We start from the raw sequence: 17,486 nt of genomic DNA on the forward strand, positions 1-17,486 counted from the left end.
GGCACTGTGGACGTCGTCTGGCCTTTGATCAGGCAGTGTCCATGTTTTTAGTCGTTCATAAATGCACGGTCAGCCACAGTTTTGTGCACTTCTGAAAAGGACAACGCTGTACAAAGGCCAGACGGAGTCCATGGTAACAATGCGGTCTCATTATAGTGAATGGATCCCTCAGGGATTTCATCTGATTCTTGTCACTTGGGAATTTAGATGGAAACCCCAAAGTAAGTGCTCAACATAGAACGCAGGATAAATGTAATCCCAAACGTTAAGTAAAATGTTTCCAATAAAAGCTTCAACTAAATCCACAAAAAAAGCAAGTCCCTACTTAGGTCCATCATCTGTTAACAGAAATATAGAAGCTTTAACATTACTAGTTGCACAAAGGCTCTGGAACATCGCTATTGCTTCTCGCCCACCAAAAGAAATCCAGCAGATTCTATGCTCCTAAATACAAATGCCCCTTTCCCTTTTTTGCCCCAGTCTGCGTAAACCACATTTAGTGTCCACATGTTTGGCATTTCTGTAGCAATGGACCCTGCCTAATCTACGAATGCGTGTCTCCAGAAGTATGAGCTGGGCGTACTGGTCACTGCAATGTCAATTTGCAACTTTCACTCAACAACATCCACTGCACTTGTTTCTGGAAAACGCCCATGGAGTCACACTCGTTACTGCACCTGTAGATAAATTCCCAAAGGGGTTTCAAAATGGGATCACTTGCAGGGGATTCTGCTCTTCTAGCACTTAGGGGCTCTGTGTATGGAGTCTGTGCACTATTCTAGGAAAATCTGTGCTCCAGGAGGCAAATAGCACTCTGTCCCTCTCGAGTCTCGCTGTGTAGCTAAGCAGTACTGTACAGCCACATATGGGGTATTGCCACGTTCAGTAGAAATTGTGACACAAATTTTGGTGCCATTTTTACACTTTTCCCAATATGAAAATGTAAAATATGGTGCTAAAACAACATTTTTGTGGTAAAACGCTAATTATCTTTTCTTCGCTGCCCAATTATATAAAATTCTGTGACACACCAGTAGTGTCAACATGATCACTGAATCCCTTGGTGAATCCATCAAGAGGTGAAGTTTGTAAAATGAGGTCACTTATGGGGGGATTTTGGCACCTCAGAGGCTCTTTCAGTGGGTAATGGCACTTGCAAACCACAACAGTAAAATTTGCACTATAAAATATTGTTCCTTCCCTTCTGAGCTTTTTACTGTGCCTGAAAAGTAGTTCCTGACTACATATGTGTAGTATTAGCGCAATCAGGGAGAAATTGCGCAACAAACTGAGAGGGCTATTTTTTCCTATTAACCCTTATAATAAAACATTTAGTACTAAAACATTTTAGCTGTAAAAAAGTAATAATTCTTCTCCGCCTAATGGTATAAATTTCTGTGAGGTACCTGTGGTGTTAACATGCTCACTGCACCTGTAGATAAATTCATTGAGAGGATACATTGTAAAATCACCTATGGAGGATTTCTGAAGTTCTAGCACCTCAGGGGCTCTGTCAATGTGACATGGCACCCTCAAACCATTCCAGCAATCTGAACTCTAATATGGTTCTTCTTTCCTTCTGAGCTGTACCTCAAAAGTAGTTTTCAACCACTTACTGCACAAATGGGGTATTGGCACAAAATGCATGGCATTCACTCTTGGTTGTAGCCACTTTTGCATTCAAAAAGCAAGCCCTGCCATGAACACAAATAGTAGTTTTCACCCACATATGGGGTATTGGCATACTCAGGAGAAAATGAACCCCAAAATTTGTTGTGCAATTTCTGTTACCCTTGTGAAAAAAAGTGTTTTTGTGGGAAAAGTGTGATTTTTTTTTTTAATTTCCTCAGCTCAACGTTCTAAACTTCTGTGAAGCATCTGAGGGTTCAAGGTGCTCACCGCACATTTAGATACATTAGTTGATGGTTCTAATTTCCAAAATGGGGTCACTTGTGGAAGTTTTCCACTGTTTAGGCACATCAGTTGTTCTCCAAACACAAATGGTGTTGCTCTCCATTCCAGCTATTTTTGTTTTCAAAAAGTCAAACTGTGCTCCTTCACTTCCGAGAACTGCCGTGCACCCAAACAGTAGTTTACCTCCACATATGGGGTATCAAAGTACTCAGGAGAAATGAGGCCCGATCATTAACTTACAAAGTGGCTCAGTCCTTGAAGGGGGTAACTTTTGTATTACGTTTTTCAGTGAGCAAATCTTAGAGAGCTGAAACTAGGTGTAGCGCCTTCCAAAGTGCCCGATTTACCTATATAAGACATTCAGGGCAGATTGGTCCAGTCATTTGGGCGTAAATTAGTAATTGTTTTTGTGTTCCCTTTTTTTTTGGCAAATATCTCGAGAACAGTAGGTCTGAGATAAAATCCGGCCTAAACCCTTCAGAAGTGCCTGATTTACCTGTATGCCAAATTTGGGGCAGATTGGTCCAGTCATGTGGCTGTGCATAAAGAATGGACATGAGAAATTTATATTTTTATGTATAGAGGGATACGTAACCCAGTCTTATTGTAGTACCATATACGAAGGGCAATTCCACAAGAAATACACTCTCACACTCCATTCAGTTGACATTTTTGATAATGTTGAGAAAATGAAAAAAAATTCCAAAGCAGAGATGAAAGAAAACATTTATTGAATCAATGTCAATACTTCTCTGTAATATCTACAAGCCAACACTGAACTGACTTTATTCAAGAATGAACACAATGTACAAAAAGTATGCTTTGTTATAAAAATATGTCAATTATTTACTTCTTATTCTCTTGTTCAAAGAATGTGAAAATATTTTTTGATAAACCTGCTCTTCAGACAGATTGGTAGTAGGATGATAAAAAGCATGGCAAATAATCCTGGCACAGTCTGATGCCTTTCACAGAACAGTGTGTAATGCCACACAATACTGAATGTATCACAACAGTTTATTAGGCTTTTGGATGGATCACAACAGTGTGATCATTTTGGTGAGGAGCAGATATCCGCCCAAGAATTCCACCGCTGCTTGTTCACGAGGAGCTTTGATCTAGCGGGTGTACTGTAATTAATTCTCATTTCCCCCACTCTGATAAGCCATCTGTTGTGACTCTGTATGGATAGGGTATGCTTGTCACACTACACATTATACAGGACATTTTGGACTCACGGTTCTTGACAGGCATTCAGTCAGAGTTATATTTAACATCCCATTTATTCAATACTGTGTTCAACGAGGTGCTGAACCTAGGCTGGCGTGATGGAGTCCTGCCAGCTCCAAGACACACCACTTACATGATCTGCGCACGGGACCAAACCACATGTATATCTGTAAACAGTGCAATATCAAAATAGCTATTTTTACAATGTGTAAAAGACATACACGTTTCGGAACCTGAGCAAAAGACATTTTACAGACGTTGTCAATTCACCCTGTATTTTAAAAGCCTTTTTACCTTTTCCCTTGCCCTGGAATTTTCTCAACCACAGAGCAGCAGCCTACAATCATATACGCCTGTAAGAATGAATATGGTCTCATATAGTCCTAAAGGAGAACTCCCAAAAAGGAAATACAAAATATATACACTCCATCCAAATTGGAAAATGTGGAAAGTCACTGGGACTGGGAAAATCTTGAAAATTCAAGCACCACTTCTCCACTGGTCCCAATGACACCACTTCAAATGTGATGAAGAGATCGAAGTGGCTCACTGTCAGGATGAAATGTCAAAATCTGAACTTCTACCATTAGCTAAAATGTGGATCATGGTCCATTCCCCTTTAGGGTCCCTAATGAGATGTGAATGGGGGTTGTACAACTATTTGTATTGTCACCAGGAGCTGATTTGCCATTCCACTGATAATGGTTTCAACTTTTTCCCATTTGGAGGAAACTTTTAATGACTTAATTTTCCGTTTTGAAAATTCTCCTTTGGAGAGCTCCAACTATGTTTCTTTTCTTAAAAAATAATTGCCTTTTTCCCCACAAGTGACAGACGCAAGTCTCTTTTCGTTTCCAACATGCTCTTGCCATTTGCAGTAAGAGACATCCCTGGAAACGGAGCGATTCCACAAGATTACGTGAGATACATGGATGAATCACGCCACCCTCCCATCCAAAAGTGTAACATTTTGTACCTTTGGAGCATAATTTAAATTTGAGCCAAGGTCTGGAGCTACATTCAACTGAGAAATGGAGAGAGATGGCAGGAATTTGCAAATGGTCTGCAGTATGGTAATTTGCCAATCAATGGGGCATGAGCTACTGGATGGGGATCACTACCCTAATCCATAATAAAGTCAGGGATGAGCCACGAGAGGCAACTATACCAGATGTTGTGGCGGCAAGCAATGTTAACCTAATTAAAAAATACTGGTGCTACTTATTTCTGACGTACCACCAACTTTTCAGTTTTCTAGTTGCCATCTTTTTAGCAAAGGAGCAGGGTATAATTGGTCGGCAGAATTAGTTTGTTTCACTGGGTAGCGTGGGAGAGGGCAAGTGCCCCGACTCTCCGAGTATCATACTGTGCAATGTAAAACTCAAAACCGGATGGAAATGCTGTTGGCGTGGCTCATCTGACCATGTCTCTCATTGAGGACTTACAATATATTTCTGTCTTTTGTGGTTGGCAAAATCAATAAGAACATCAGTTGGAATCCCTTTCTTCAGGTTATACAGTTGTAAATGATGGACTATGAGATCTATTCTAATCATAAATCTAGAAGTTATATTATATTCTCCTTTAATAAATTTCTCCATTTGAAAATAATTATCCTTTTCTTCCATCTATAGCTGTTTGTGCCAATGTAGTGTTGATTATGATGCGTGTGATCACTCCTGGAAGGGTATAATGATAATATTGAGAAGCACATTGCAGATTTTCATGGCTAGAGCTAAATGTTTAGAATATCATTGGCTTAAATTCAGAGGTCTGAACACTGGCCAGACATCCAATGTGCTGTGCCATCAGCTGCATGGCAGGCCAGGAGCTTCAGCCTAGTCCAGAGGGGTGGTTGCCTGTACATCACATGGTGGGATTATTGCAGGTAGTCTGACATGCACTATTGGCCACCTTACTTTAGGCAAGTAAATGGGTAAGAAAGCAGGAATGGTGATTCTAGTATTTCTTTAGAACAGACAAAAGCACCAACACAACACTTCATAGGTTACTACACTGGTTTACAATCTCGAGGTCAGAGCTTCCAAATAAATATAGAGAACATTTACAACAGAATTCCTTATGAGTGGAAGCGTTTTATTATTACGTCGTCTTATTATTATCATCCTTAGCGAGATCAGATTGGGGTAGACCTAAAGTGATAAAGCTATACTCAGTCTTTACACGCATTTTCTCCTGTTGCTTTAGGAGGATATTTTGGCAGATACAAGTAGTATCATCTTCAGCAACAGGCAGTTTCCCCGTTTCTAAACCCAGCATTGGGCCACTGTACAAAGCAACATTACATAGCATGCAAGTCATCTACTTCACTGGCAGTCCAAATTTCAATAAGCATTGTGCTTGATGGTCCCAGGCCTTCTCAACATCCATGAGCAAAGGCCTGCATATAGCAATTATTAACTAAAGAAAAAAAGGAGTGAAAAATGAGCCGGATCAGCAAAATATGATTTTGAAGATGTTGCTATTCATTTTGGCATGGAGCCTTTGTGCCCTTTTGCGCTTAAGTCGGTACAAGTCGTCATCTTTTTTCACGTGGGAGAACAAATGCATCATCTTGCACACAATGAAGAAAACAGAAAGCAGTCACCGATGCAAAATGAGGGTGGTAAAGACAAAAGGAAGGAGAAGTAAGAACCATCCAGAGGACCCTAGAAAGAAAGAATGTAATAGATTAGTCATAAACATGGGACCCGCCGGCTGGTGTGTTTTTCACTCTGTCACTAAGAGCAGAGCACCATTGAAGGCAAGACAAACGAACTAAATTACACATTAAAGGGGTCACTATGAACCAGTGCTTGTGTGTACAGAATAGAAAGCACTGGCAGTGCTTCGTCATCCAGACCCAGTGATCATGTGATTGTTGATGTTGAGTGGGCACAGGTGTTGCTGGTTTCTAAAAGCTACAGTCAGTTCTACTATGTAGGCAAGAGGCTGAATTTCCACTGTAACTGGGGCTAAAATACCAGCTCCAGTTACAGGGAAAATCAGCACTAAAGTGAATATATAAATATGTTATCAGGAACCTGTCACCAGAGTTGTTCCATCCAAGATAAGACCACCACCTTTCAGCCCTCATATACAGCATTCTATAATGCTGTATAATGACGCCAATCCAGCCTGCAAGACAAGGAAAACACCTTTCATTAAACTCACCTCTGGGGTGGACCGGTCCTATTGGCATCATTGTCTTGGTCTAGAGTCTCCTCTTTTCTTGTGATATCGTCCTCCTCCCGTGCTTCGTATGGATGATGCGTCCTACGTCATCCACACAGTCTCTCTGGTATAGCGCTTCTGCGCAGGCATACTTCTCTGCCCTGGCTGAGTAAAGTACTGCAGTGCGCATGCAACGGGGCTCTTTGACCTTTCCCAGCGTACATGCACTGCAGTACTTTACTCTGTCCTCTACAGGTCAGAGAAAAGTATGCCTGTGCAGGAGCACTATGCCAGGGAACAGTGTGGATGATGTAGGACGAAGCAGAGGAGGACAGCACTGCAAGAAGAGAAGAGGTGCCGGACCAGGACAGCAATACCCATTCGACCCGACCGCACCGCAGGCTAGTATAATTAAAGGTGTTTTTCTTGAAGGCCATATTGGGGGCTTAACCACAGCATTATAGAATGCTCTGAGGGCTGAAAGCTGGTGGCCTTATCTCATATGGGACAAACCTGGGGACAGGTTCCCTTTAAAATGATTCCTTTACCCCCCAGAGGTGGGAAGGGCACAGTGTGTAATACAAATGAAAATATAAAAATAAAAGCAAAAAGGAGAAATATTAAGCTGTTTCAAGCTTCACCCCTAAAAAAAAAAAAAAAAAAAAAAAAAAAAAAAAAGTGTCCAACATATAAAAATAATTTCTATGGAAAGGGGAACAAAACTAAAACAAAAAATATATATATTTATATTTTTTTAGTGGACCTTTATGGTTGGTAAAAAAATGTGGAAAAACAGACATATTACCTATTTTTCTTTACATATTTTTATCAACAAAAAACCCACAAACAAAATACTTACATTTATAGATCCGGTTTTGATATATAATCTGTAGCAAATTAAGCAGTTTTTAATCAAAACCGGAGTACCCAGTAAAGTAAATGACTCATCGCTGGAATCTGGGTCTCTGCTCCTGCATCATACTACTCTCAGATAGGGTACAGTAAAACTTGGTTACAGATTCCCTTTAAAAGTGTGTGTACGAAAACCCCCAAAGAAGTGCCTGGTCAGGAGTGGGGCAAAATGGTCATGTCCTGAACTGGTTAAAAAACATACTTTGAAAGCCATTCAGGGATCAAGCTGCATGAGTGACTAGTTGCCAAGGCCGGTCCCCGTCGTCTTCACACTACCCACTCCCCATGAGTGACAGGTCTCTCCCTTCATGCATGTATAGGTAGAAGCCTTTTCAACTCATCCCCAGTCGGCTATTAAAGCGCCACAGCATTACAGAGTTAAACCTACATGGGTGAAATCATACAGGCAGTTTTCCAACCCCTATGGTTGAGGCCACACTAATAGTAAGCACAGGACCTCACTCACTGGTGGCAAATAAGCCATGTTTTTCACTGAATGACTAAGTATTCAGGGACACATGGCTGAAATCCTGCAGCCAGTGCCTGATTGATGCATGCTGCTCGTGGAGCCTGATTGATGCATGCTGCTCGTGGTGCCTGATTGATGCATGCTGCTCGTGGTGCCTGATTGATGCATGCTGCTCGTGGTGCCTGATTGATGCATGCTGCTCGTGGAGCCTGATTGATGCATGCTGCTCGTGGAGCCTGATTGATGCATGCTACTCGTGGAGCCTGATTGATGCATGCTACTCGTGGAGCCTGATTGATGCATGCTCCACGACACGAGTAGTCTCTCCCTTCATGCATGTATAGGTAGAAGCCTTTTCAACTCATCCCCAGTCGGCTATTAAAGCGCCACAGCATTACAGAGTTAAACCTACATGGGTGAAATCATACAGGCAGTTTTACAACCCCTATGGTCTGAGGCCACACTAATAGTAAGCACGGGATCTCACTCCCTGGAGGCAAATAAGCCATGTTTTTCACTGAATGACTAAGTATTCAGGGACACATGGCTGAAATTCTGCAGCCAGTGCCTGACTGATGCATGCTGCTCGTGGTGCCTGATTGATGCATGCTACTCGTGGAGCCTGATTGATGCATGCTACTCGTGGAGCCTGATTGATGCATGCTCCTCGTGGAGCCTGATTGATGCATGCTCCTCGTGGAGCCTGATTGATGCATGCTCCTCGTGGAGCCTGATTGATGCATGCTCCTCGTGGAGCCTGATTGATGCATGCTCCTCGTGGAGCCTGATTGATGCATGCTCCTCGTGGAGCCTGATTGATGCATGCTCCAAGAGACGAGTAGTCTCTCCCTTCATGCATGTATAGGTAGAAGCCTTTTCAACTCATCCCCAGTCGGCTATTAAAGCACCACAGCATTACAGAGTTAAACCTACATGGGTGAAATCATACAGGCAGTTTTCCAACTCCTATGGTTGAGGCCACACTAATAGTAAGCACGGGACCTCACTCACTGGTGGCAAATAAGCCATGTTTTTCACTGAATGACTAAGTATTCAGGGACACATGGCTGAAATCCTGCAGCCAGTGCCTGATTGATGCATGCTGCTCGTGGTGCCTGATTGATGCATGCTGCTCGTGGTGCCTGATTGATGCATGCTGCTCGTGGTGCCTGACTGATGCATGCTACTCGTGGAGCCTGATTGATGCATGCTCCACGAGACGAGTAGTCTCTCCCTTCATGCATGTATAGGTAGAAGCCTTTTCAACTCATCCCCAGTCGGCTATTAAAGCGCCACAGCATTACAGAGTTAAACCTACATGGGTGAAATCATACAGGCAGTTTTCCAACCCCTATGGTCTGAGGCCACACTAATAGTAAGCACGGGATCTCACTCCCTGGTGGCAAATAAGCCATGTTTTTCACTGAATGACTAAGTATTCAGGGACACATGGGTGAAATTCGGCAGCCAGTGCCTGATTGATGCATGCTGCTCGTGGAGCCTGATTGATGCATGCTGCTCGTGGTGCCTGATTGATGCATGCTGCTCGTGGTGCCTGATTGATGCATGCTGCTCGTGGTGCCTGATTGATGCATCCTGCTCGTGGAGCCTGATTGATGCATCCTGCTCGTGGAGCCTGATTGATGCATCCTGCTCGTGGTGCCTGATTGATGCATCCTGCTCGTGGTGCCTGATTGATGCATGCTGCTCGTGGAGCCTGATTGATGCATGCTGCTCGTGGAGCCTGATTGATGCATGCTGCTCGTGGAGCCTGATTGATGCATGCTGCTCGTGGAGCCTGATTGATGCATGCTGCTCGTGGAGCCTGATGCATGCTGCTCGTGGAGCCTGATGCATGCTGCTCGTGGAGCCTGATGCATGCTGCTCGTGGAGCCTGATGCATGCTGCTCGTGGAGCCTGATGCATGCTGCTCGTGGAGCCTGCCTGATGCATGCTGCTCGTGGTGCCTGACTGATGCATGCTGCTCGTTATGCCTGACTGATGCATGCTGCTCGTGGAGCCTGATTGATGCATGCTGCTCGTGGAGCCTGACTGATGCATGCTCCTCGTGGTGCCTGATGCATGCTGCTCGTGGAGCCTGATTGAGGCATGCTGCTCGTGGAGCCTGATTGAGGCATGTTGCTCGTGGAGCCTGATTGAGGCATGTTGCTCGTGGAGCCTGATTGAGGCATGCTGCTCGTGGAGCCTGATTGAGGCATGCTGCTCGTGGAGCCTGATTGATGCATGCTGCTCGTGGAGCCTGATTGATGCATCCTGCTCGTGGAGCCTGATTGATGCATCCTGCTCGTGGAGCCTGATTGATGCATGCTGCTCGTGGAGCCTGACTGCTGCATGCTGCTCGTGGAGCCTGACTGCTGCATGCTGCTCGTGGAGCCTGACTGCTGCATGCGGCTCGTGGAGCCTGATTGATGCATGCGGCTCGTGGAGCCTGATTGATGCATGCGGCTCGTGGAGCCTGATTGATGCATGCGGCTCGTGGAGCCTGATTGATGCATGCTGCTCGTGGAGCCTGATTGATGCATGCTGCTCGTGGAGCCTGATTGATGCATGCTGCTCGTGGAGCCTGATTGATGCATGCTGCTCGTGGAGCCTGATTGATGCATGCTGCTCGTGGAGCCTGATTGATGCATGCTGCTCGTGGAGCCTGATTGATGCATGCTGCTCGTGGAGCCTGATTGATGCATGCTGCTCGTGGATTGAAGACAAAAAAAGGGATCGTTCCAGCTACTAAAAAACTTGCTTTATTGAAGAAAATTTAAAACAACAGCATGTCGGCTTTCTCCTCTCCAGCAAAAGGATACGCTGGGGGGGACACTAGAAACAGCTACGCGTTTCGATCCACTGGATCTTTTTCACAGCTGTAGACTGATGGAGTAACACAAATCTTATACACATCAGGAACCAATAGCAGATACACTTTCAGTCACATGATTAGACACTAAGGTCCTTTGCACTTTTCTCAGAGAAAATGGAGATTTACGTTATGCTGACAGATAAAATAATTATTTCACATTAATAACAAATACAAATTAAAAAAGAAAGAATATAGAAATAACCAATTAATAATGGTACATGATTTTGGTTCTCTTATTTAGACCATTAGGATATCTGGACCCCAAGCAAAAAATCCAGAACGCCTCCCTTGTGAGAAGGCGTCTTCTTACATCTCCTCCACGTTTTACATTTTTAATGCACTCAATTCCCACTAAAGATATTGCATCCAAATTACCATTGTGGTGCATTAAAAAATGTTTTGAAACCATAGAAATATTACGTGTGTTTAAATTATTATTCTCTACATCCCTAATGTGCTCCAAAATCCGAGTTTTTAGTTTCCTTGTTGTGCAACCTATATAGAACAAATTGCATATTTCACAGTGTATTTTAGACACTACGTTTTCTGTATTGCAGTTAATAAATTGTTTTATGTTGTAAGTTTGAACATTATTGATGTCACTACATTTTTTAACCCTTTGTGTGTATCTACACATTTTACATTTATTCTGACCACATCTGTAAAAACATGTAGTTTTTAACCAATTACCAGTGGATTGCACTGATGAGAAAAAACCTGGAGAAACGATGTCCCCAATTGTAGGAGCACGCCTAGCTATTACATTGGTGCCAGTTTGTAATATTTTAACCAAAATTTCGTCCCCATATAAAATTGGTAAGCACTTATAAAAAATTTCCCAGATTTTATTAAATTGAAGACTATATTCCAGACTGACAAACATTTTTTTTATTTATATCCCCTCTCACTTTGTTTTTATTATTAGGTTCCATCAAACTATTTCTGTCTCTACTGTCTGTTCTTTTTTTAGCTCTTTCTAGCATCCAATTTGGATAGCCGCGTTTTTTTAGTTGTTTGTGCAGATCCTCAAATTCTTTATTTTTAACCTGTTCATCTGTGCAATTTCTTTTTAATCTAATGTGTTCTCCAACGGGGATCGATCTGATAACATGTCTGGGATGTCCACTGTGGGCATGCAATATTGTATTACCTTTAATAGGTTTAAAGTAAGTGATAGATTTAATAATTTGTCCCACAATTCCCTGCAATTCCAAATCCAAAAATGCCATTTTAGTTTTTTTCAATTTTGTGTGTGAATTTGATATTAAAATTATTAGAATTGATATAATCCATAAATACTGGTATGGTAGATACATCGCCCTCCCAAATAATTAGGGTATCATCGATGTATCTACCATACCAGTTAATATCACTCACAAAAGGATTATCCACAGAATACAAAAACTCCTTTTCCCAGTATGCCATAGTCAAATTGGCTAAAAAAGGAGAATATTTTGGGACGAGATTCAAATCTCGGCAACGAGATCTCGGGACGAGATTTGAACCTGCGCATGCGCCGTCCCCAGACCGGCGGCCATCTTCCCGGCGTCCATGTTCCCGGAGGCCACCGCAACATGGCGGCGGCCAGCAAGGGATGTGCGGGGGCCTCTGGGCTTGGAGGAAATGCCGGCGGAGCCGCCGCCCCTGCACCGGAGCACAGAGAGCCCCACCCTCACCCCACAGAGCCCACCTGCCCCAGCCCAGCTACCCCAGCCCCAGCACAGCCCAGCTGCCCCAGCACAACCCAGCTGCCCCAGCACAACCCAGCTGCCCCAGCACAACCCAGCTGCCCCAAGCACAGCCCAGCTGCCCCAGCCACAGCCCAGCTGCCCCAGCCACAGCCCAGCTGCCCCAGCCACAGCCCAGCTGCCCCAGCACAGCACAGCTGCCCCAGCACAACCCAGCTGCCCCAAGCACAGCCCAGCTGCCCCAGCACAGCACAGCTGCCCCAGCACAACCCAGCTGCCCCAAGCACAGCTGCCCCAGCACAGCCTACCTGCGCCAGCACAGCCCAGCCCACCTGACCCAGCACAGCCCAGCTACTCCAGCACAACCAACCTGCCGCCACCGTACGAGCCTGGACCACTGAATGACCCCTGTGACCACTCCTCCACCTGTGCTGGATCCCTTCCCAGGTAAGCTGAATTCGGACTGTAAGACGGACCTCCATTTGACACATTATTATTTTTTTCCCTATTTTCCTTCTGAAAATTGGGGTGCGTCTTATAGTCCGAAAAATACGGTATATCTGTCATTTTTTTAAGATCTGACAAAGCAGTTTGTTGTTTTTTTTTAGTTAAATTTCTATTAAAGCCAGAGAATGAGGTCTTGGTGGATATTTCCAAACTTAACTGTTTCAGCTCTCTCTCTAAAACCTCTTGGAATCTATCCATACAATCACTTCGGCTCTGAATTGGGTAAAAAAAAGGATTTTTTACATTAATATGCTGAGACTGAACAATATCTTTTTCATTATATGTACCATTTTCTAGTTCTAAAGATTGTAAATTGAGAATAGATAGTTGTTCCCTATAATCTAATTTATGAAAATTTAAAACGTGAAGGAGATGTAAACAGACGCCTTCTTACAAGGGAGGCTTTCTGGATATTTTGCTTGGTGTCCAGATATCCTAATGGTCTAAGTAAGAGAACTGAAATCATGTACCATTACTAATTGGTTATTTCTATATTCTCTTTTTTAATTTGTATTTGTTATTAACGTGAAATAATTATTTTATCTGTCAGCATAACGCAAATCTCCATTTTCTCTGAGAAAAGTGCAAAGGACCTTAGTGTCTAATCATGTGACTGTAAGTGTATCTGCTATTGGTTCCTGATGTGTATAAGATTTGTGTTACTCCATCAATCTACAGCTGTGAAAAAGATTCTTAGTGGATCGAAACGCGTAGCTGTTTCTAGTGTCCCCAGCATATCCTTTGCTGGAGAGGAGAAAGCCGACATGCTGTTATTTTAAATTTTCTTCAATAAAGCAAGTTTTTTAGTAGCTGGAACGATCCTTTTTGTCTTCAATCGATGCTTCGCTGAAGTCCAGACGAGGTTCCGTGCTCCAGTTGTTTAGTTGGTGAGCTGGCTAGGGCTTTTCAGCCCATATCTTTATATTTGTGCTGCTCATGGAGCCTGATTGATGCATCCTGCTCGTGGAGCCTGATGCATGCTGCTCGTGGAGCCTGATGCATGCTGCTCGTGGAGGCTGATGCATGCTGCTCGTGGAGCCTGATGCATGCTGCTCGTGGAGCCTGATGCATGCTGCTCGTGGAGCCTGATGCATGCTGCTCGTGGAGCCTGATGCATGCTGCTCGTGGAGCCTGATGCATGCTGCTCGTGGAGCCTGATGCATGCTGCTCGTGGAGCCTGATGCATGCTGCTCGTGGAGCCTGATGCATGCTGCTCGTGGAGCCTGATGCATGCTGCTCGTGGAGCCTGATGCATTCTGCTCGTGGAGCCTGATGCATTCTGCTCGTGGAGCCTGATGCATGCTGCTCGTGGAGCCTGATGCATGCTGCTCGTGGAGCCTGATGCATGCTGCTCGTGGAGCCTGATGCATGCTGCTCGTGGAGCCTGATGCATGCTGCTCGTGGATCGGGCAGGTTGGATCAATAGTCAGGTTCCCTTTTACACATCTAAAGAGCTTTTTACAAAGACCAATAATTGTGATCTTGGGTATAAAGAGCTTACAAACACTTATTTGGCTGATTACTGATCCATGTAAAAGCCTTGTACAGTACATGTTTTAGGATAAGTGGGAGAGTATTGAAACTCACATTTACTGAAAATACATTAATGCGTCACATACTGACCAGGTAATACTAAGGTTATCCCGCTTTTGTATCTACCAGTTGCATCTGGACATTCGCAGACATGTTGCCACCATAGCCGCCCTTTGACTGCATTTGGTTTTGGATAGAACTCACCTGCAATATCAGAAAGACAAGCATTAGAGACCAATCATAACTGCATTTACTGCAAAATCATCACCGGGCCCACTGTACAGTCCAATCTACCAACAACAGATTTGAAAGGGGTTCTAGCTTCCGACCCGGAAAAGACTACCAGTGCTGCCATTTTTTGCTCTATGTATATGGAGGATACTGAGTAATACATAGAGGCTTGCACCCATTTGATAGATCAGTTTTGTATAGTGGAGCCAGGCAAGTAGTTTATTGTCAACGCGTTTCAAAGTTACACTAAAACTACTACAAGACAAACTTCTGTAGCTTGTCGTGAATAAGTAGTTCTGGTGTAACTTTGAAACGCGTTGACAAACTACTTGCCTACTTCATCAAGTTCCTGGCTCCACATATCCATTTGGAAGCACAGGTTTAAAGGGAACCTGTCATTAGGAAAACGCTATTAACCTGCGGCTATGAGGTTCATCTGCAGGCTAGTGTTATAATGCTGGCCGGCGCCTGCACGTAGCCTAACGCTTTGGGGAGAAAATTAAATTTCTTCTCCCAGGCAGCGTTCCCATCTCAGTCACGGGGGTGGCGCCGACGCTGGTTCAGTCACCGCTCTTAGTATACAGAGCCGTCTGTACCCCCGTCCCCGACTGACAGTCGGTCCCCCAATGCAGAGGGAGTGTCAGTCAGAGACGGGGGTACAGACGGCTCTGTATACTAAGAGCGGTGACTGAACCGGCTCCGACGCCACCCCTGTAACTGAAACAGGAACACTGCTAGTGGAATAAAGTTAATTTTCCCCCCGCAGCGTTAGGCTGAGTGCAGGCACAGGCCTGCATTATAACACTAACCTGCAGATTAACAGCATTTTTTCTGGTGACAGGTTCCTTTTAACCTCTTCTCTTCTACATATACATAAAGTGTGTGTATGTTTTTTGTTTCTTTTTGCTGATAAGTTTAATGGAAACTTTTTTTTTTTATTAAAATTGAATTGCAAAAATGATTTTTAGCCCATAATACATGCATTTCAGTAAAAAAAAAATTATAAAATGCCCTAGAAGTGAGCAGCCGCGTTTAAGCTTCAAGGCCTTTGAACTACCACCTTTGGGGTCCCCTTAGTCTCCAGGCACAGATGTGACCAGAACCTCTATATCACTTTGATGCAAAATATATAAGCTCAGAATAATAAAAAAAAAAAAAGATGCATTGCGCTTAAATCAGTTCACCATCCTAGCTACTAATTTATGAATGCATTTGTCCCAGGTTTTAATAGAAAATGCAACATTTTAAAAAATGTGCACAATTTCTGGCACAATCTACTCTACTTACGCTGCCAACAGAAAAAAAGGGCAAGGGTTCTGAGAAGACCAACTTTATTACCCGGAGTAAGGAGAAGTGGTGCAAATGTATGCAAATTACCAATAAAGTGTCATGATGGTAGTGCCGCTTGTCTGCAGTCACCCACCCTGGCTCGTCCCCATCTGAGGCCAGTATACTGCAACATTTAGCCATATATGTATCAATAGATGCCAAAAAATAAAGTGAATGGCTGACTATTTAACGCCAGGTCCACCAGAGCAGGAGCTGGTTTGTAAAGGTGTTTCTATGATATATAAGGTGGTCTTAAGCAGAAGGATTTCCCCCTGTAAGATATCCATACATATGACCTATGGAATGGGGTTGTCATTCATCTCTACTAATGTTGGTGGTCCCAGATGTGAGAACCCCACTATAAAGTTCTAAGAGGATAAACCTACTGTATTTCCAATCTGACATGTAACTGTAGAGAGCGCTTCATACCAATTACTGATGGACGACATCCGGTACAGAAAACACACAAGGAGTGGAATGGGTTAGAATATACAAATGTAAAGCCTAGACCCATACTCCAGCTCGGAAAGATACCACTGTCTACAAAGCTCAGCCCACATCCCGTTTTTGTTAACGTTTTATACTTACAGAATTCATTCCGCTAAATACATCCCCTGATCCTACATGTGCAGTATGAACAAAGTTTGTGGGTTCTCCTATCATACTTCTGTCGATACGCCGCCTCCTTTTCTGTAAAGAAAGAAAGAAAAATGCAATGATACGTTCTGGCCCAGTCACATGCCGCCCCTCGCCTATGAAAAGAAATGGCATCATATAAACGTTGCTTATAGGTGCACGCATGGTAGGCAGCACAACAGTTTACTGTGACAGCTGTGCTCATTACCGATTATGTCCGATCTAATAACCAGGTTTATGGATGCCAGAAAGTGGTTGTGTTTAGATTGTTTTTTTCTTTTGCAAATTGTCCATCCACAAAACCGGACGGTAAATTTTCTCTTATTCCGTCCCCAAGACTCAACACCAGTGGGATCTTTGTAAGAAGAAGCATTACCTTAAAAGAGCAAGTTTGTAATGATCGTGCCCTGCAAAGTGCAGATGGGATCCGGAAACAATGTGCCTGCTATGATGGAGGAGCGGCATACAGGGATTTTTGGCCATGCAACCTGTGTCGCGACCAAAGTCGCCAAGTAGCATTAGCCTAAAGAGCTTTTCCAGTACGTTGATATAGATGGTTTACCCATTTGGGGTGGTTTCAAACTCGCAGCTGCGACGAGAAAAGCAGCAGTAACTGAGAAAGGCCACTACACAGTGCATGGGGTTGTGCTGTTCCGACGGCGCACATTCATCCATTACAGGAGCTGCAAACAGCTGAATAATCGGGGTAACAGGTGTCAGACTTATCCTTAGGGCTTGTTCACACCACCGTAGTTTTCATCCAAGTGCAATGTGATTGGTCTCAGTGCGAACCAATGTCATTCTACGGAGCCGCGGCAAGCACAATTTTTTTTCATCAGAATCTCAGTCCGAGGAACAAAAGAATACCATAAATCACAGCATCTCCAAGTTTGATCAGATTATCAGATTGCACTTGGCTATGAAAGTCAATGACTTTGTGGGAATCATCAGACTGCACTCAAACAACATCTGAGTGCAGTCAGCTTTC

At 43.7% G+C, this 17,486-nt stretch overlaps 1 protein-coding gene across 2 annotated transcripts in view; it reads right to left on the reverse strand.

The window, feature by feature from the left end:
• Positions 1-2,628: 2,628 nt before the first annotated feature.
• CDC42SE2 (CDC42 small effector 2) overlaps positions 2,629-17,486 on the reverse strand; it is a 114,433-nt gene continuing 99,575 nt past the window's right edge. For both annotated transcript variants that reach the window (XM_073575346.1, XM_073575345.1), the window contains exons 3-5: positions 16,451-16,552; positions 14,393-14,506; positions 2,629-5,813 (exon numbers count right to left, since the gene is read on the reverse strand). In XM_073575346.1, the coding sequence (XP_073431447.1) occupies positions 14,408-14,506; positions 16,451-16,552 (201 nt within the window). In that variant the 3' untranslated portion in view covers positions 2,629-5,813; positions 14,393-14,407. The remainder of the gene's footprint in view (positions 5,814-14,392; positions 14,507-16,450; positions 16,553-17,486) is intronic.

Source organism: Dendrobates tinctorius, unplaced genomic scaffold (genome assembly GCF_039654945.1).
Source record: "Dendrobates tinctorius isolate UK_male_01 unplaced genomic scaffold, ASM3965494v1 ptg000044l, whole genome shotgun sequence".
In the NCBI taxonomy this organism is placed as follows: Eukaryota; Metazoa; Chordata; class Amphibia; order Anura; family Dendrobatidae; genus Dendrobates; species Dendrobates tinctorius.